This window comes from Xiphophorus hellerii, chromosome 2 (assembly GCF_003331165.1).
Source record: "Xiphophorus hellerii strain 12219 chromosome 2, Xiphophorus_hellerii-4.1, whole genome shotgun sequence".
Lineage (NCBI taxonomy): Eukaryota > Metazoa > Chordata > Actinopteri > Cyprinodontiformes > Poeciliidae > Xiphophorus > Xiphophorus hellerii.
The window spans coordinates 15,540,997-15,554,415 of NC_045673.1; the positions used below are offsets into that span (position 1 = coordinate 15,540,997).

Here is a 13,419-nt window from a genome sequence, read left to right on the forward strand (position 1 = left end):
TGTTGACAAATCTGTGCAGTTAATTCATTTTAATGTATTTTAGATAAATGTCATTACTTCATATGTAACAAGTGTTTCATTTTACTCACTAGTTTGTCACCACCTTCAGTTCTGTGTCAACAGCCGTCAGATGGACTTTATGTTGTTTTTTATTTTAAATAATATTTCTTTTGTTTCTTGAGAAGCATTTGTCTGTAAAACTGAGTAAAATATCACTAGTAGGGTCATTAAAAAATAATTTTAAATGTATTTTTGTCAGATGGTGATAACAAGTTCTAGGTCAGGTCAACTAAAAATTTAATTTTCAAAAAAATTTGCAACTGGGAGCCTGCACCGTAGCATCTTTACATTTCTAAAACATTATTTGTCATACTTGAATGCATAAGCTTGAGGAATAATTTTTTAAAAGTTTTGGGAAAATTTAAACCCATTTTGTCCCACTTCTCAAGAATCACTGAGTAACAAATCTCCTTCTCGTACTTTAGCTCCTGAGCCATGGTCAGAGTTTAAAATCTGCAATATGAGCATAACTCCATCCGTCTCCCTGGAAAAGCCCTCTGACCGCCACCTTCGGACCTGCTAACTCTTATCACAACGGTAAGGACTGTAACCCACACTGTCAGAGTCAGAATGAAATTGACAGTATTCTTTCTGTGCCTGACATCAATTACTTGATGAAATTGTCCAGATAAAATCCTAAAATGTCTGAAGAAAATCTGGTAAAACATTCTGTTTGAAGTTTTAATTGCTTTCCAGTTGAGCAAACCATCTCTGTGACGCTTGAATACGGAGTGAAACTCATTCAGAAATGATGACTTACATACCTAGTGGACCTGAAGCTCACAGGAAAGGGGTCTGAATCCAGAATCCCTGCCTGAGAAATGAATCAAGTGAATTTGAGTGAATTGTGTTTCAGATCAATTATTGGCAAAACATTTGAATATGTTTACCTAATTAACTGGTTGTCTACAACAGCAAACACAATTTTTTGTTTTCTAACTATTGACCTCTGTATGCAGGTCCACTGGTGATGTCCAGTTACACAAGTTGCCTGTGGTCCCATGACTCCCAACCTCAGTTCTGGAGCAAGTACCAGGTGTGGGAGTGGCTGCAGCAGGTCATGGATATCCACCAGATTGATGCCTCCAACATTCCCTTCCGAAACTTTGACATGGACGGCCATCAGCTTTGCAGCCTGAACTACCATGACTTTATCCGTGCTGCTGGCAGTGTGGGACACATTCTTTACAACAGCATCACAGAGCTAAAATCGGGTGGTAGGTATGAGCGAGAGTGGGGTTCTGGGGGCCAGAAAAAAAGACGATTACTACAAGTATAAGAAAGGCTGTGTAATCAATGTTGTGTGTGGGACAAAGTGTAGATGGAATGAAGCAGAGAAGGGATCAAAAAGTCAGTCAGGGGTTGCACTGCATGGTGCTGGAGTACTTAAAGCGAGGGGAGGTGATAGATTTGTTGTTTTCTCTTTCTGGAGTGGCTCGTCTAACAAATCACAGGGGGCGTGAAGGTAAACAGGAGCAGAAAATGACTCATCTATTGATTTTAATTAGAGTTTGTGAAGAAACATGATGTTTGGAGCCTCAAGGAATCACCTTCTAACCTTTAACTTCTCTCGGGTGTAGGTTTTAGCTTACAAGACAACTGAGATATTTCATTTTCATGTCTAACAAATGAGAAAAACACATAATCTTTTATCTAGCAACTGAAGTTAAGAGTCCTTCAAGCGAAAACAGTGCCAGAAAACCTGGTATAACAGGTTTAACCTCCTGTCCGCAAGGCATGGTAAAATAAAACTTCAGTGCTTCCATTGTTCTTCCTGACTGGAACACGCAGCTAATTTACCTTACACATAAACATCCATGTGGTTACCATTCTTGGACACCGGCAAAAAAAGAACATGGAAGCCAGGAATAGGTGTCTAAAGTTCAAAGCACAAATGGGAATCCAGAGTTCACAACATAGTGCTGCTACAAAAACTACATCAGTGTCCAAAGTATTTTTGTCAGACATAAAACCACCAATCAGAGCAGAAATGTTCATGCCAAGTTATTAAAATCTGTAGATACAACACAGTTCACCAAGTTTGCCTTGTAAAAGCATTGTCTGATAATGCCTCAAAGCAATGTACCAGATTTTATGACGTACCTGATGCAATCTCAGGCTATCTTGCACACTGCTTGGGGTACTTTTTGATAGTTTCAGTTCAGTCATTCAACAGAGACTTGTTTAAAGCTTGCAAACAGACCCTTTTTTTTTTAATTAGTCAAACTAATCAGAAAATCAGACAGAAAAATTCAAACATGAATATTGAAAGATTTTGCACAGGCTAAAATTCTGAAAACCATAATGGATACAATTTGCTTCAGCTTACACCTTGCAACACAGATGCTTCACAGTTATGTCAAAATCTGTGAAAAGTTGCTCATTGTGCTCATGCCAGCTGATCAGCTTGATTCTTGTGGTTCTTGTGTTGTTGTTAAACCAAACAGAATTAATGACACCCTGCCTCTCTTGGGAATTCATCCCACCCAACTGTCAACTTACGTTGTCTAGTGGAAAAAAAACTGCATTAAACTATATTGTTTAATTCCTAACCATCGAAATATTCAGTCTTCAAAATATTGCATAGCAAATAATGTTTGTGCTAAAATGATTTTTTTTGTTCCCTCTTTATTGATGCACAGGCCAGTACCATGTGGATATCGGGCAGCTGGAGATCAAACATGAAAGTAAGTTGAAATACAGCATCAATGGTGTTTGGGAAGATTTGCTCAAGGCTATTTATTTGATTCCCAATAAATGTTCCTTCCACTCACATTTACCCATTTTACAGCTGACTTATGTCCATTTCCAGATGTCAGCTATCCACCCGGAGGTAAAGCAAATATATCTTTCCGAATTGGATTGCTTAATAAAAACACATTTTATTCGAACAGCTGTCTGACTGATGATTTTATGATCTTTTTGGTTTGTTTTTGTTTTTTACTCAGAAGTCTATGACCCTTTGGTTCACTCACATGCTCCCAATGTCTCTCCCACCCCTTCAAGTCCTGGTAAGAAAAGAAAAAAAACATTTATGCAACACAGTGGCTGGAGCTGATTGACTGATTGATGAATAATGCCTGCTCACCAAGTTTAAATGTATTATTCCAGACATTAAACGGTCCTTTAGTCGAAGTCATCAGGTCAAAAAACACAGTAAGTAATAGAAACACAGCTTACAAGAAGTTGTCTTAGTTCCAGCTATGTCAGTTGTTTTACTGCCTCTTGTTTTTGTTCCAAAAGACCCGAGAGGAACCCACTTGTGGGAGTTCATCAGAGACATTCTTCTGAACCCAGAGAGAAACCCTGGGCTGATCAAGTGGGAAGATCGAACAGAGGGGGTTTTCCGTTTCCTGAAGTCTGAGGCTGTGGCTCAGCTATGGGGAAAGAAGAAGAATAACAGTAGCATGACCTATGAGAAACTAAGTCGTGCAATGAGGTACAGCCACACAAGTTTTACAAATGTAGCTACACAAATACAGAACCTCATGTTTGCATGCCATAAACACACTGTGGGAATGACTGCACTCCATACCATTTTTAGCAATCAATAAATTACAATTTTTGTTTCGGTTTCTCCACCAGTTTTATCACTATTCAGTATTATTTTTGTCTCAACTTGTGTAATTTGTCATAGGCAAGAAATTCAACATTCTCTTGTTCCTTTTCCAAATCTAAAGGAAAGTGACTCTGATCAAATTCTTATCACTGCATTCTTGGGGGTTCCAACCAAAACCATAAAACTTGAAAAAACAGTTTTAATGTGTTTCTATTGCTCATTGTCAGATTAACTCATATTCATTCCTACTATATGTTATTAACACACAGACAGAAAAAAGAGAATTTCACCAAGGAAATATTGGCTGGTTGAGTCAGAGCAGCTTTAACTTCACTATTGTACAAATCACATGCATCAGGAGGACATGAGGAGCGTAGAGTCAGTGTGAGGACAAAGGTGTTTTTTTATGTATTCTATTGCTGTTAAATGATTTGCAGTTTGCAACTTTCAAAACTGGTGCTCTCACTCCTAATATAAAGAATAACAACAAAAGAAAAGTAGTCAAAATATTTTATCCAAATTCATTACATAAAATTTAAAGTCTGTATAACCTTAATGGAAAGTACAAAATGGGAGTCACTGTGTTAAACTTTATGGAGTTATAAGCAAGCACATTGAGATTAAATATGAATAGCTTAACATTAAAATTTTACACTTTGAACTGTATTAAATATTTATAAACTAGTCTTAAAGTCTTAATTTTCAACAATAGAAAATACTGTTCTGAAAAGAAAAAATATGCTAATGAGGTACTGAGGAAGTGAAATATCAAGAATAAAGAACAAACCTATTAAAAATATGAAAATTGTTTCTTGTTCATTGGAAAAATCTTACATTTAAGGGGAAACCGAGTCAGACAGAAAGCAACAAAGTGAACAACTATTGTGTTCAGGTGCTGAGGTGTTGCAAAAGCAAACAAAAAATGGTGTCAAATAACATACCAGCTTCATCGTAACACCTTCAGGTCAAATCCTGGTTGTGCAACCTGGAGGCACGCAGTTCAAACCAGACTTTTAGATACAGTGCATAAGAAGACTTGCATTCTTTTTCTGTCCCTGTCTTGATATTAAGTCATTTGTTTTCCTATTTTAGGTTAGATAAAATAAATAAGTTACCAAAATGTATTTCTATTTGTTAAACACCTGAGTATTCAGAGAGATAATGTTTTGATTACTTTTTTAATATTAGAAATTCACAGAACCTTTCCACAGTATTTAATAGAATTGTTTTAAACTTATGAGTTGAGTCAGTTTTATGTATCCTGCCATAAACTCCTTACATTGGTTTGTTGGAATTTCTTACACACACCTTTATTATATAGAAAAATTTATTTTTTGGTTAATTTTTGATATATATTTTTACAAAATTAAGGATAACACTTTAGTCATAACAAATCTGCATTTTGAATTACCTCATAAAAAACAAACAGAAACAAAACTATATATATATATATATATATATATATATATATATATATATATATATAGTGAATTTTCTAAAATGAATTTTGTTGCTATCTCCATTACAGATATTATTACAAGAGAGAAATTTTAGAGCGAGTGGATGGGCGCAGACTGGTTTACAAGTTTGGAAGGAATGCAAGAGGATGGAGGGAGACAGAGAAGTGACAATTTCATTAATTTATTTTTTTTCATGCCTTATGTGCAAAATTGTAACATTTGAACGTGGTTTTCAGTTGACTTTTTAAAATATAGGTGTGTTTAAGTTGTTTACAAGTGTTTTCTATTTTTATTTTCTATTTCTTTTTATGTTTCCCTTTGTATTGACACTGCACTGAGATCCTTTTTGAGCTGCGCCAGTGAGACCTCAAAAGTTGTGTTTACATAATATTTTGCAGATGAAAAGCTAAGCGAAAGCACTAAAAAATGAATAATAAACACAATGAAGCTTGTGTGTGTTTTTGTTTTGTTGTTGATGAAATGCATTTTTGAAAATGTAAGTTCCAAAGGAACACATGTTTGATGTAGCTGTTTAAGCATGTGTGGACAAATTTGTGTTACGTGTTTTGACACTGATACTGTGAAATGTTCTTTGGGAAGCACGCATGCTCATTCACTTAAGTTAAAATTAAATGAAATTAAATTTAAAAAGATCCCATAGGCACAGTGCAAGAAACGCATACAAGTAAAATATTAATATTCACTGGAATTTTGAAGCTTACTTTGTCTTATTACATGCTTTGCTTTTATAAAATTGTAAAGAAAGTGTATGTGCTTTTAGATGTTTGATACAAATAAAGTTTGTAATTGTTTTACTTTCATCTAACTCATTTTTAGGAGTTTTGCATACTGTCAAATGTAAAATAGAGCGGATCAATCAGAGAAATGATGGTGTTTCCAAAGCGTCATGCTAATTGTAGCAATTTTTGAGAAAACTTAAATAATATTGTCAGCTGGCTATAGTTAACAGCAACGTTCAAATATCTTTTTACTGCTGAGCCTGTCACAAGCTAATCTGTGAAAAGACCCGCGCACATAGATAGTTCAGGTTCCTTTTGTTTAATCGTGACACTAGTGAAATGCCACACAGCTAATTGTTTGCCAGTGTGTGAACAAGCTGGTTCCAGTAGGCAGCTGACAAATGACTGGTTCATGATTGGCTTCTAGATAAAAGCAGTGTCAATAAAAGGCTTCTTTCTTTGGCCTGTGTTCACAAGCAAATTCACGTCTAATCTTCTCCCTGACTTATCTGGCATTTGGTGACCCCTCTTTACATAGCGTGACATTCACTGACACTTCATTGTGTTATTATCTTAACTGATGGCATCAAAGTTGTTCTTGCACACTGCTGCATCTATCTCTTTAATTGTCACTCTTTTGTCCTCTGTTCCATGCACACATATTGCAATATTGCCAGTGGAAGGGACATGTGATGTCATTATTCAGAATAAAACACAGTTTTTGTCTGACAAAACCTGATGCCACCAGAACACAGTTTATCCTGCCAGGGAAAGTACTTGTGATTTAAGAAATTAGCTGTGATTTTGTATTTTTTTACTACTCTGTAAATTAAAGTCGCTTGTATCCTAAAAGTCAGATGGAGCCTGTGCATAATCATGATTGAATTGGAATCAGATGCTGCTGATTGCTACATTGTTAATATACATTAAAAAAAAAATCAACTGTTCAAATTAAAATCCTCATGCGTCATATCTCTATTGTTCAGATTCCACATTGTCATATAAAAATACAGCATGTTTCAATATTTTTATGCATTTGGTGGACTCTACATTTGCAACATTGTACAAAAAAATCTGAAATCGGTTCTGATGAAAACAAAAGTCTTACAATGATTTCATCTTTCCTTACAGTTGAACATTCCCACACTACAGTTTAGTGCATTCAACCACACATTCAGAACATACAGATCTGTACACTCCTTTTGCCAGTAGTGCAGAACTTTAACGAGGTTAAACATACAGAGGGAGGAATCTTAGACCTCAATCTTCTTTGGACCTACCAGAGTCCTGTGTCCTTTCCTATTCCTTAAAGAAGTGGTCATAAAATACAGAATTTCTGTTTGGGAAATCATCTCTCTGGTGATTTGGTTACATGTACTTCAGAAAGACTCAATTATCACCCACCTTCAGTTCTCTGCCAGAGTCCACCAGATATTTTCCAAAATATCCTAGGATTTCAAAATATTTTTGATCCATGCTGTCAGACTCCAATAACCTCCACGCCAGCAGCACGGCGGGTCCTCACACACCATACACACACATTTCAATCCTTTGTTTTGCACCAGCTTCATCTAGAGTGTCTGCTGTTCAAAAGAATTAATTGGACCAAAGCCATATGCTTCTAATTAAAGTCACAATAGTTCCAATTAAAGTCCCAATACACTTTAAGTCTTGTGATGGTGGGACTGAAAAGTATTTTCCCTGGTATGAATCCAGAGCAACCAGTTGACTTGTAGGTTTTATGTAATGCTCATAATAGAGACTTCATCCCAAAAACTCACTTCTTTGCAGCTTGCTTTTCAAGCTCATGATAGTGATTCATGAAGATCAATTCACAACTCTCTTACTTGAATGGCATGTTGTTTCATTTGTCCTATTTTTGAGAGAGGCTGAATATGCCTCTGTGTAATGTAATATTTATAAGTCAAATAGATCATACTACTGCAGTGAAGGATGAATATATTTAAACACTAACATGATCAATTTTAACATTTAAATGTGTTCCAAGGATTCTGGAGGGGGTAAAAGAAGGTGGAAGCTGCTAAATAAAAAAAGGGTGACTCAAAGTCTCGACTGATGTCTGGAAACCACCAGGACACATTGCACACTGAGTAAAGAATGTACTACTTAACATTTATCTGAAATCTTTAGGATATTTGACTATCCTAGATAATGTGTCCAAGCAGTGTGTGTTGCACATGATTATGAGCATACTGAAGGACAGAGATGAAAAGGGTAATTAACAATCAGTAAGGCTGTTTAAAGAGCTGGAGATCGCAAATCTGATCTTAGTTTCACTTTGGAGCAATCTAGCCGGTGCTGGGAGCTGTTATGCAGGGTGTGTTTTATGTGACTAACTGAAGATAAATGGGCAGTTACAGGCAAATAAAGTAGACTGATCTTACCTCTGCAGACAAGAGCTTAATTTTCCTAACAGACCACTGCCTGCTGAACACAAACCCTTGCTTTACATGTCCTCAGTGTGTGATTATGCTTAAAGGCTGATGGCAACTGATTCGAATCGAGCTTTATCGTGCATGTCAATGAAGCACATGTGTATGAATCTCACCCAAGAGCCTAAGATTTAAAGGAATCTCAGGAACTAACTAGGAGTAAGAGAGAGAACTGTGTCAGAAATAACTTTGCAAGGCACTGTTAAACCAGCAGAACATGTATTTAGATTACAAGGCTTGGCTTCACCACAGCTGCAGAAGGCACTGAGGGCATGAATGGAAACATCCACTCAAACCAGTTGTAATGGATCTGAGGAGAAAAATAACATCACATGAACTCGAAATGGAAAATCTGCATGTTTCACTTTAGTTGTGTGTACTTTGATTGTACTGTACATCATATCACCTGTTACAAAAATTATAATTTAGTGTCATTGTATATAATCTCTTTACCTTCTGCACTTATTTCGCTAAACCTAAAACAGTGACTCCATTCGTGGAATTGAAAACATTATGTATTATCTTCCCCCAATAGTTTATCTTTCCTCGTCAGAAAATTATGTTCGGATTTGAATGAGCTGCACAAAAGCTATTATAACATTTAAAAGGGAGCACATTAATTCAATCAGATACATGCTGGAGGAAGAACAAGAAATTGATAAAAGATAACCTGAGCACGGGCATGAAGACTACTGGGACTGATGGGATTTTGTATTAGGGATCCTGCTCAGTGGAGCTATTGTATTGTCTCAGGAGATCCTCCGTTCGTTTTTATCAGGGACCCCTTCCTTCCCCCATTCACACTCAGATGAACCTGCAAGGCTCTGAGTTCACACAGTTCAAAACAGATTAGAGCTGTGTCACTGCAGTCATGCCTTTTGAAGGATAGGAACATGTCACAGAATGCTAGCCACAGTCAAGCTAATCATTACTCTAATGATCTTTAATAAAATTGTTCCAGCATGACTAACTAATGTGTTGTGAATCAGTTAAATCGAATGAGTTGTTCTAAGACACGATGCATCATGATATGCCCCAAAACATATCTGAATAGACTTTGCTGTGATTTTTCACATACATCCTCACTGTGTTTCTTGGCAGTCGTAAAGTATTGGAAAGTTTTTTTCTTTGTTTGTTTTCTTTTTGACAGGTCAAAGATGTTCTTGTTTTGTTCCTTCAAAATTGTAACAATAATAACTTCCTGCCCTGCATTTCTTCCACTATTGTTAATTTCCCCATAAAAATCACTTCATAGCTCCCTGGTTCCATCCAAGAACATGGAGACAACCCCGCACATATTTAATAAATTTGATTAATCTGGTTTTATAAGTGAGATATTTTCTATTTTGTTAATGATCTAATATTTGTAATGTTGCTTAATATTTCAAAGTAGTACAAACATACTGAATACTGTCTTGCTTTTATTCTTCCTGATGAAAGAAAGGCTTTTTGTTAATGTTTGTTTAATGTCTGTTCAATGTAAATTGTATTTTACAAGAGACTGATTTGATTAATCAAATCAGGCAGATTTTTTTTGTACTGATTTGATTAATCAAATCAATAAACACATTTCAAGTGTTTATTTCCACTTGAAATGGCTTAGATCACAAAGCTATTTCATGTCAGGTGAGCATGAAATATAAATGCTGTATTATTAATCCATGGAAAGCCAATAGCCTATCCAAAGGGGGTCAGGGGGAAAATAAAAAGCCTTCACCACCATGCACAGTAAGATCCCCAATCTCAGAGGATCTGTACAAGGGTAAAATATTTTAAAAACTCGTTTTTAGAATGAGATAAACTGTGTTACATTTGCTTGTTAAAATAAAAAGACAGATTGACCACAATCTTACTGTGAAAACATTGGAGCATCTTACCTATTTTCAGTGTTAAATTAGGATTTCTTTGGGAGTTTGTATAACATTGTATACTGTAATACCACCTAAAATAAGCAGAATGTATTCATTATTACATTATTGTTACATTTCAACATTGTTTGATAGCCTTGTTTGGAAATTCACATGTAAATGAGATCCCGCATTCTTCCCACCAGGGGGCAGTAGATCACCGAGATATCAAACAGTATGATTGTTTGAATTAGGCATTGGTTTTTCATAAAAATCAGCCGTGTAATAGCGCAGTTCATGCCAAACGTGTATACATTTTCTATACTCTATAGAAAACACATATTCACCTTTTATCTTTTCTTAAAAAAACAACAATAAAAACACCTCTTATTCACCTTTTGGCAGCTGTGTTTTTTTTCCCCATATATATTATGATAATATTATAATGATACATACATCAGGTGTACTTAGAATGAAATGAAGTTGAAATCACTAATATCAAACCTATTCCTTAAAATAAATACATAAACATGTAAAAGAAAATATTACCCACTCTGAAATCCTATATATTTTTTCAAACATATTTGGACCTAAGAGTAGTTTGTGTTCATTTGAAAATGTCAATGAATAGAAACAGAAAGCAGTAGCTGAAGCCAAGGCATTTTGTTAATGGAGGAATGATACTTTAGTGTTTATTTCCACTTGAAATAGCTTAGATCACACAGCTATTTCATGTCAGGTGAGCATGAAGAGAACATCTTTCCTTTTGCCTTTCATACATTTGAAAAATATTTGTGCATGCTCCTGACAGATAAGTGAGAGTAAACACCATGGAAAGATTGAAAGCGCTACCTGCATTATTTTAGAAGAAGACTTTAGCAATTTATTAGGGATAATGTCTCAAAAAGATTTAAAATCGGTCATTTCTTCATAAGGAAATTAGTCTACAAGTGTAGGACATTCAAAATAGATGCCAACATTCCCAGATATGGCTGTCCATGCAAGTTCACCGTAAAAGAAGACCAACATGCTAAAATAAATATTCAAAAGCATCTAAAATGACATCACAAGAACTATGATCTACAGCAGACTCTTGCTACTAATGATAGGAAAGTGATTGTTTGTACAATCAGAAAAGGACACAGCTGACTGACACAAGTCAGAGATTTAGATGATCTACCAACCATTTATTTAGCGAAACTGCTCAAGTCATATATCCTGAAAAGAGCGCTGAGCTCATCCGGCCAGATGCTTTTGTGCATTTGTGTCACATTGAAGAATAGAGGGTATCAGGCTTGTGCTGTAGCAGCCCCTAGACTCTGGAAGAGCCTGACATTTGATGTTTGTGCTGCAAAGCCCCTCTTGAGAAATGTACATTTTTATTTTTTATTTCACGTTCATTTAGATCTGATCTTTCATTCTGTGTTTTCTGCTTATTAAGCTGCTTTTTCATTTCATTTTCTGTATTTCACTGGTAATATTTCATTTTATTTACATTTTTATTTAAGTTTTTTCAATCACGTGAAACACTATAGTCAATTTTATTGTCTGTAAATTTGCTACATAAATAAAACTTACTTTGGCATTGCACAGGTTTAACTTACATAAGAGGTGTGTTAGAAGAAAATTATTGATCTCTAAAAAAATGAAGGCCAGACTAAAGTTGGATACATATACAAAGACCAGCAATTCCAGGATAATGTTGAATTTTTTGGACGGTTGAACCGAGCATGTTTGGCATAAACAAAATACATCCAGCATTCCAGGAAAATAGCCTAATACACTGTGAAGCACACAACTGGCAACGTTTTGGTTTGGGGTGCTTTGCAACAGCAGGACCTGCTCGGCGCACCAGCATGGAATCCATCATAAAATCTGCTGGGTATCAAAACCTGGTTGTTCTGCAACATGAAAATGCCCCAAAACTTACCAGTGAATCCACCAGACACTGGCTGAGGAATACGAAATGGTGAGTCATAGGCTGAGTCAAAACTCTTATGCATCTCTCATTGAGATTGGGTTAAGGGAGCTTTGAAATGTGATGTACATGCAAGAAACATCTTAAACATTTTACAGCTGAAAATAAGGAATGGGGAAAGCATTCTTTAGACTGATGTCAGTGTAGTAGGTAGGCTAAGAGTCATCTTCCCTGAGGTTATATCAAGCAAAAGTGGGGAGATTTCAGAAGTCTGGTGTTGTAACTTTTTCTTGTAGTAATTTGCTCTGAAATTTGCCCCAAACCCCAAAACATTAGCGGCAGAGAAAGAAATGGCTGTCAAAGTTTTGCTCCCTCTATTCCTACTTTATCACAAAGGAGAAGATCATTTACAAGATTATTTGAACAACCTGTTGCAAAATGTATGTAACATGACTATCTATTCAGAAGTTATATGTCTCAATGGCACAACTTTCTAATTATTTTCTTTATTTATCTGCAACAGTCAGCCTTCCTGTAAGGAAATAGTTTCCACTTCACGCTGCCAAAGTAGTACAAGGAAGAACGCTCAAGAATTACCTGGTAAGTTACTGGAAACATTTGTTTGATGTTATCACTGCAACGAGGACGCTCAACTGGTTATGAAATTAAAGAGTTTACACAAGGAAAGACTATGGCCTCATTGTTGTAAGTTTATGGACTAAAGTTATTTTGGATTATCAGAAAGGACGACCTAAAAAGATTCACTGCTTTTTTACCTCCTTTTTTATCTCAAGCAATAACTTATATAGTAAAACACTTACTGTTTTGAGAAAGAGATACAAAACCTTTAAAGATTTGTTTCACTTTATTTAGAATCCCATTCAGTGTAGAGTTAATTATGCAAATGATTAATATAAGTAAACTTGTTGAAATGTCAAAAGACATTGTGTAAAGTGGAGAACAAAATTAATAGCACCTTAATATAAGCTCATGTAAAAGAAGCTTGTTGGTCATTGGCCTTGGCTTGCAACGAGGACATGGTAAGGGTTCAGTGAACAGCAATACTATAAAACCAATAAACAGAAAACACTGGACAGTGCTAACTTTTGTTCAGAAACTTAAACCTCTGTAGATAGAAAGAAAAAAGAACAACACAGAAAAAAATTATGATTCAAACCAATGAACTGAAAAAAAAAAAAAAATTCAATCATCTCAGTCAATTTAGATTTTTGATCTGTGTAAGGTGGCTCATCATTCAGGGCCAAATGACTAAAGGAGCAACACAAACTTCACTTGAGTTGGACACTTACAAAAGAAGTATTTACAGTACCTACAACTCATGTAATTGTTCTGTAAAATAATAATAATAATAATAATAATAA

General features: G+C 35.6%; 1 protein-coding gene across 1 annotated transcript; it reads left to right on the forward strand.

The window, feature by feature from the left end:
- Window positions 1-505: 505 nt before the first annotated feature.
- ehf (ets homologous factor) lies at window positions 506-5,902 on the forward strand. The gene is given in 9 exon segments (XM_032550689.1): window positions 506-550; window positions 552-597; window positions 1,020-1,277; window positions 2,703-2,747; window positions 2,873-2,893; window positions 3,009-3,071; window positions 3,172-3,216; window positions 3,304-3,499; window positions 5,148-5,902. Coding segments are annotated over 9 exon segments (804 nt in total). The 5' UTR covers window positions 506-520; the 3' UTR covers window positions 5,248-5,902.
- Window positions 5,903-13,419: the final 7,517 nt, after the last annotated feature.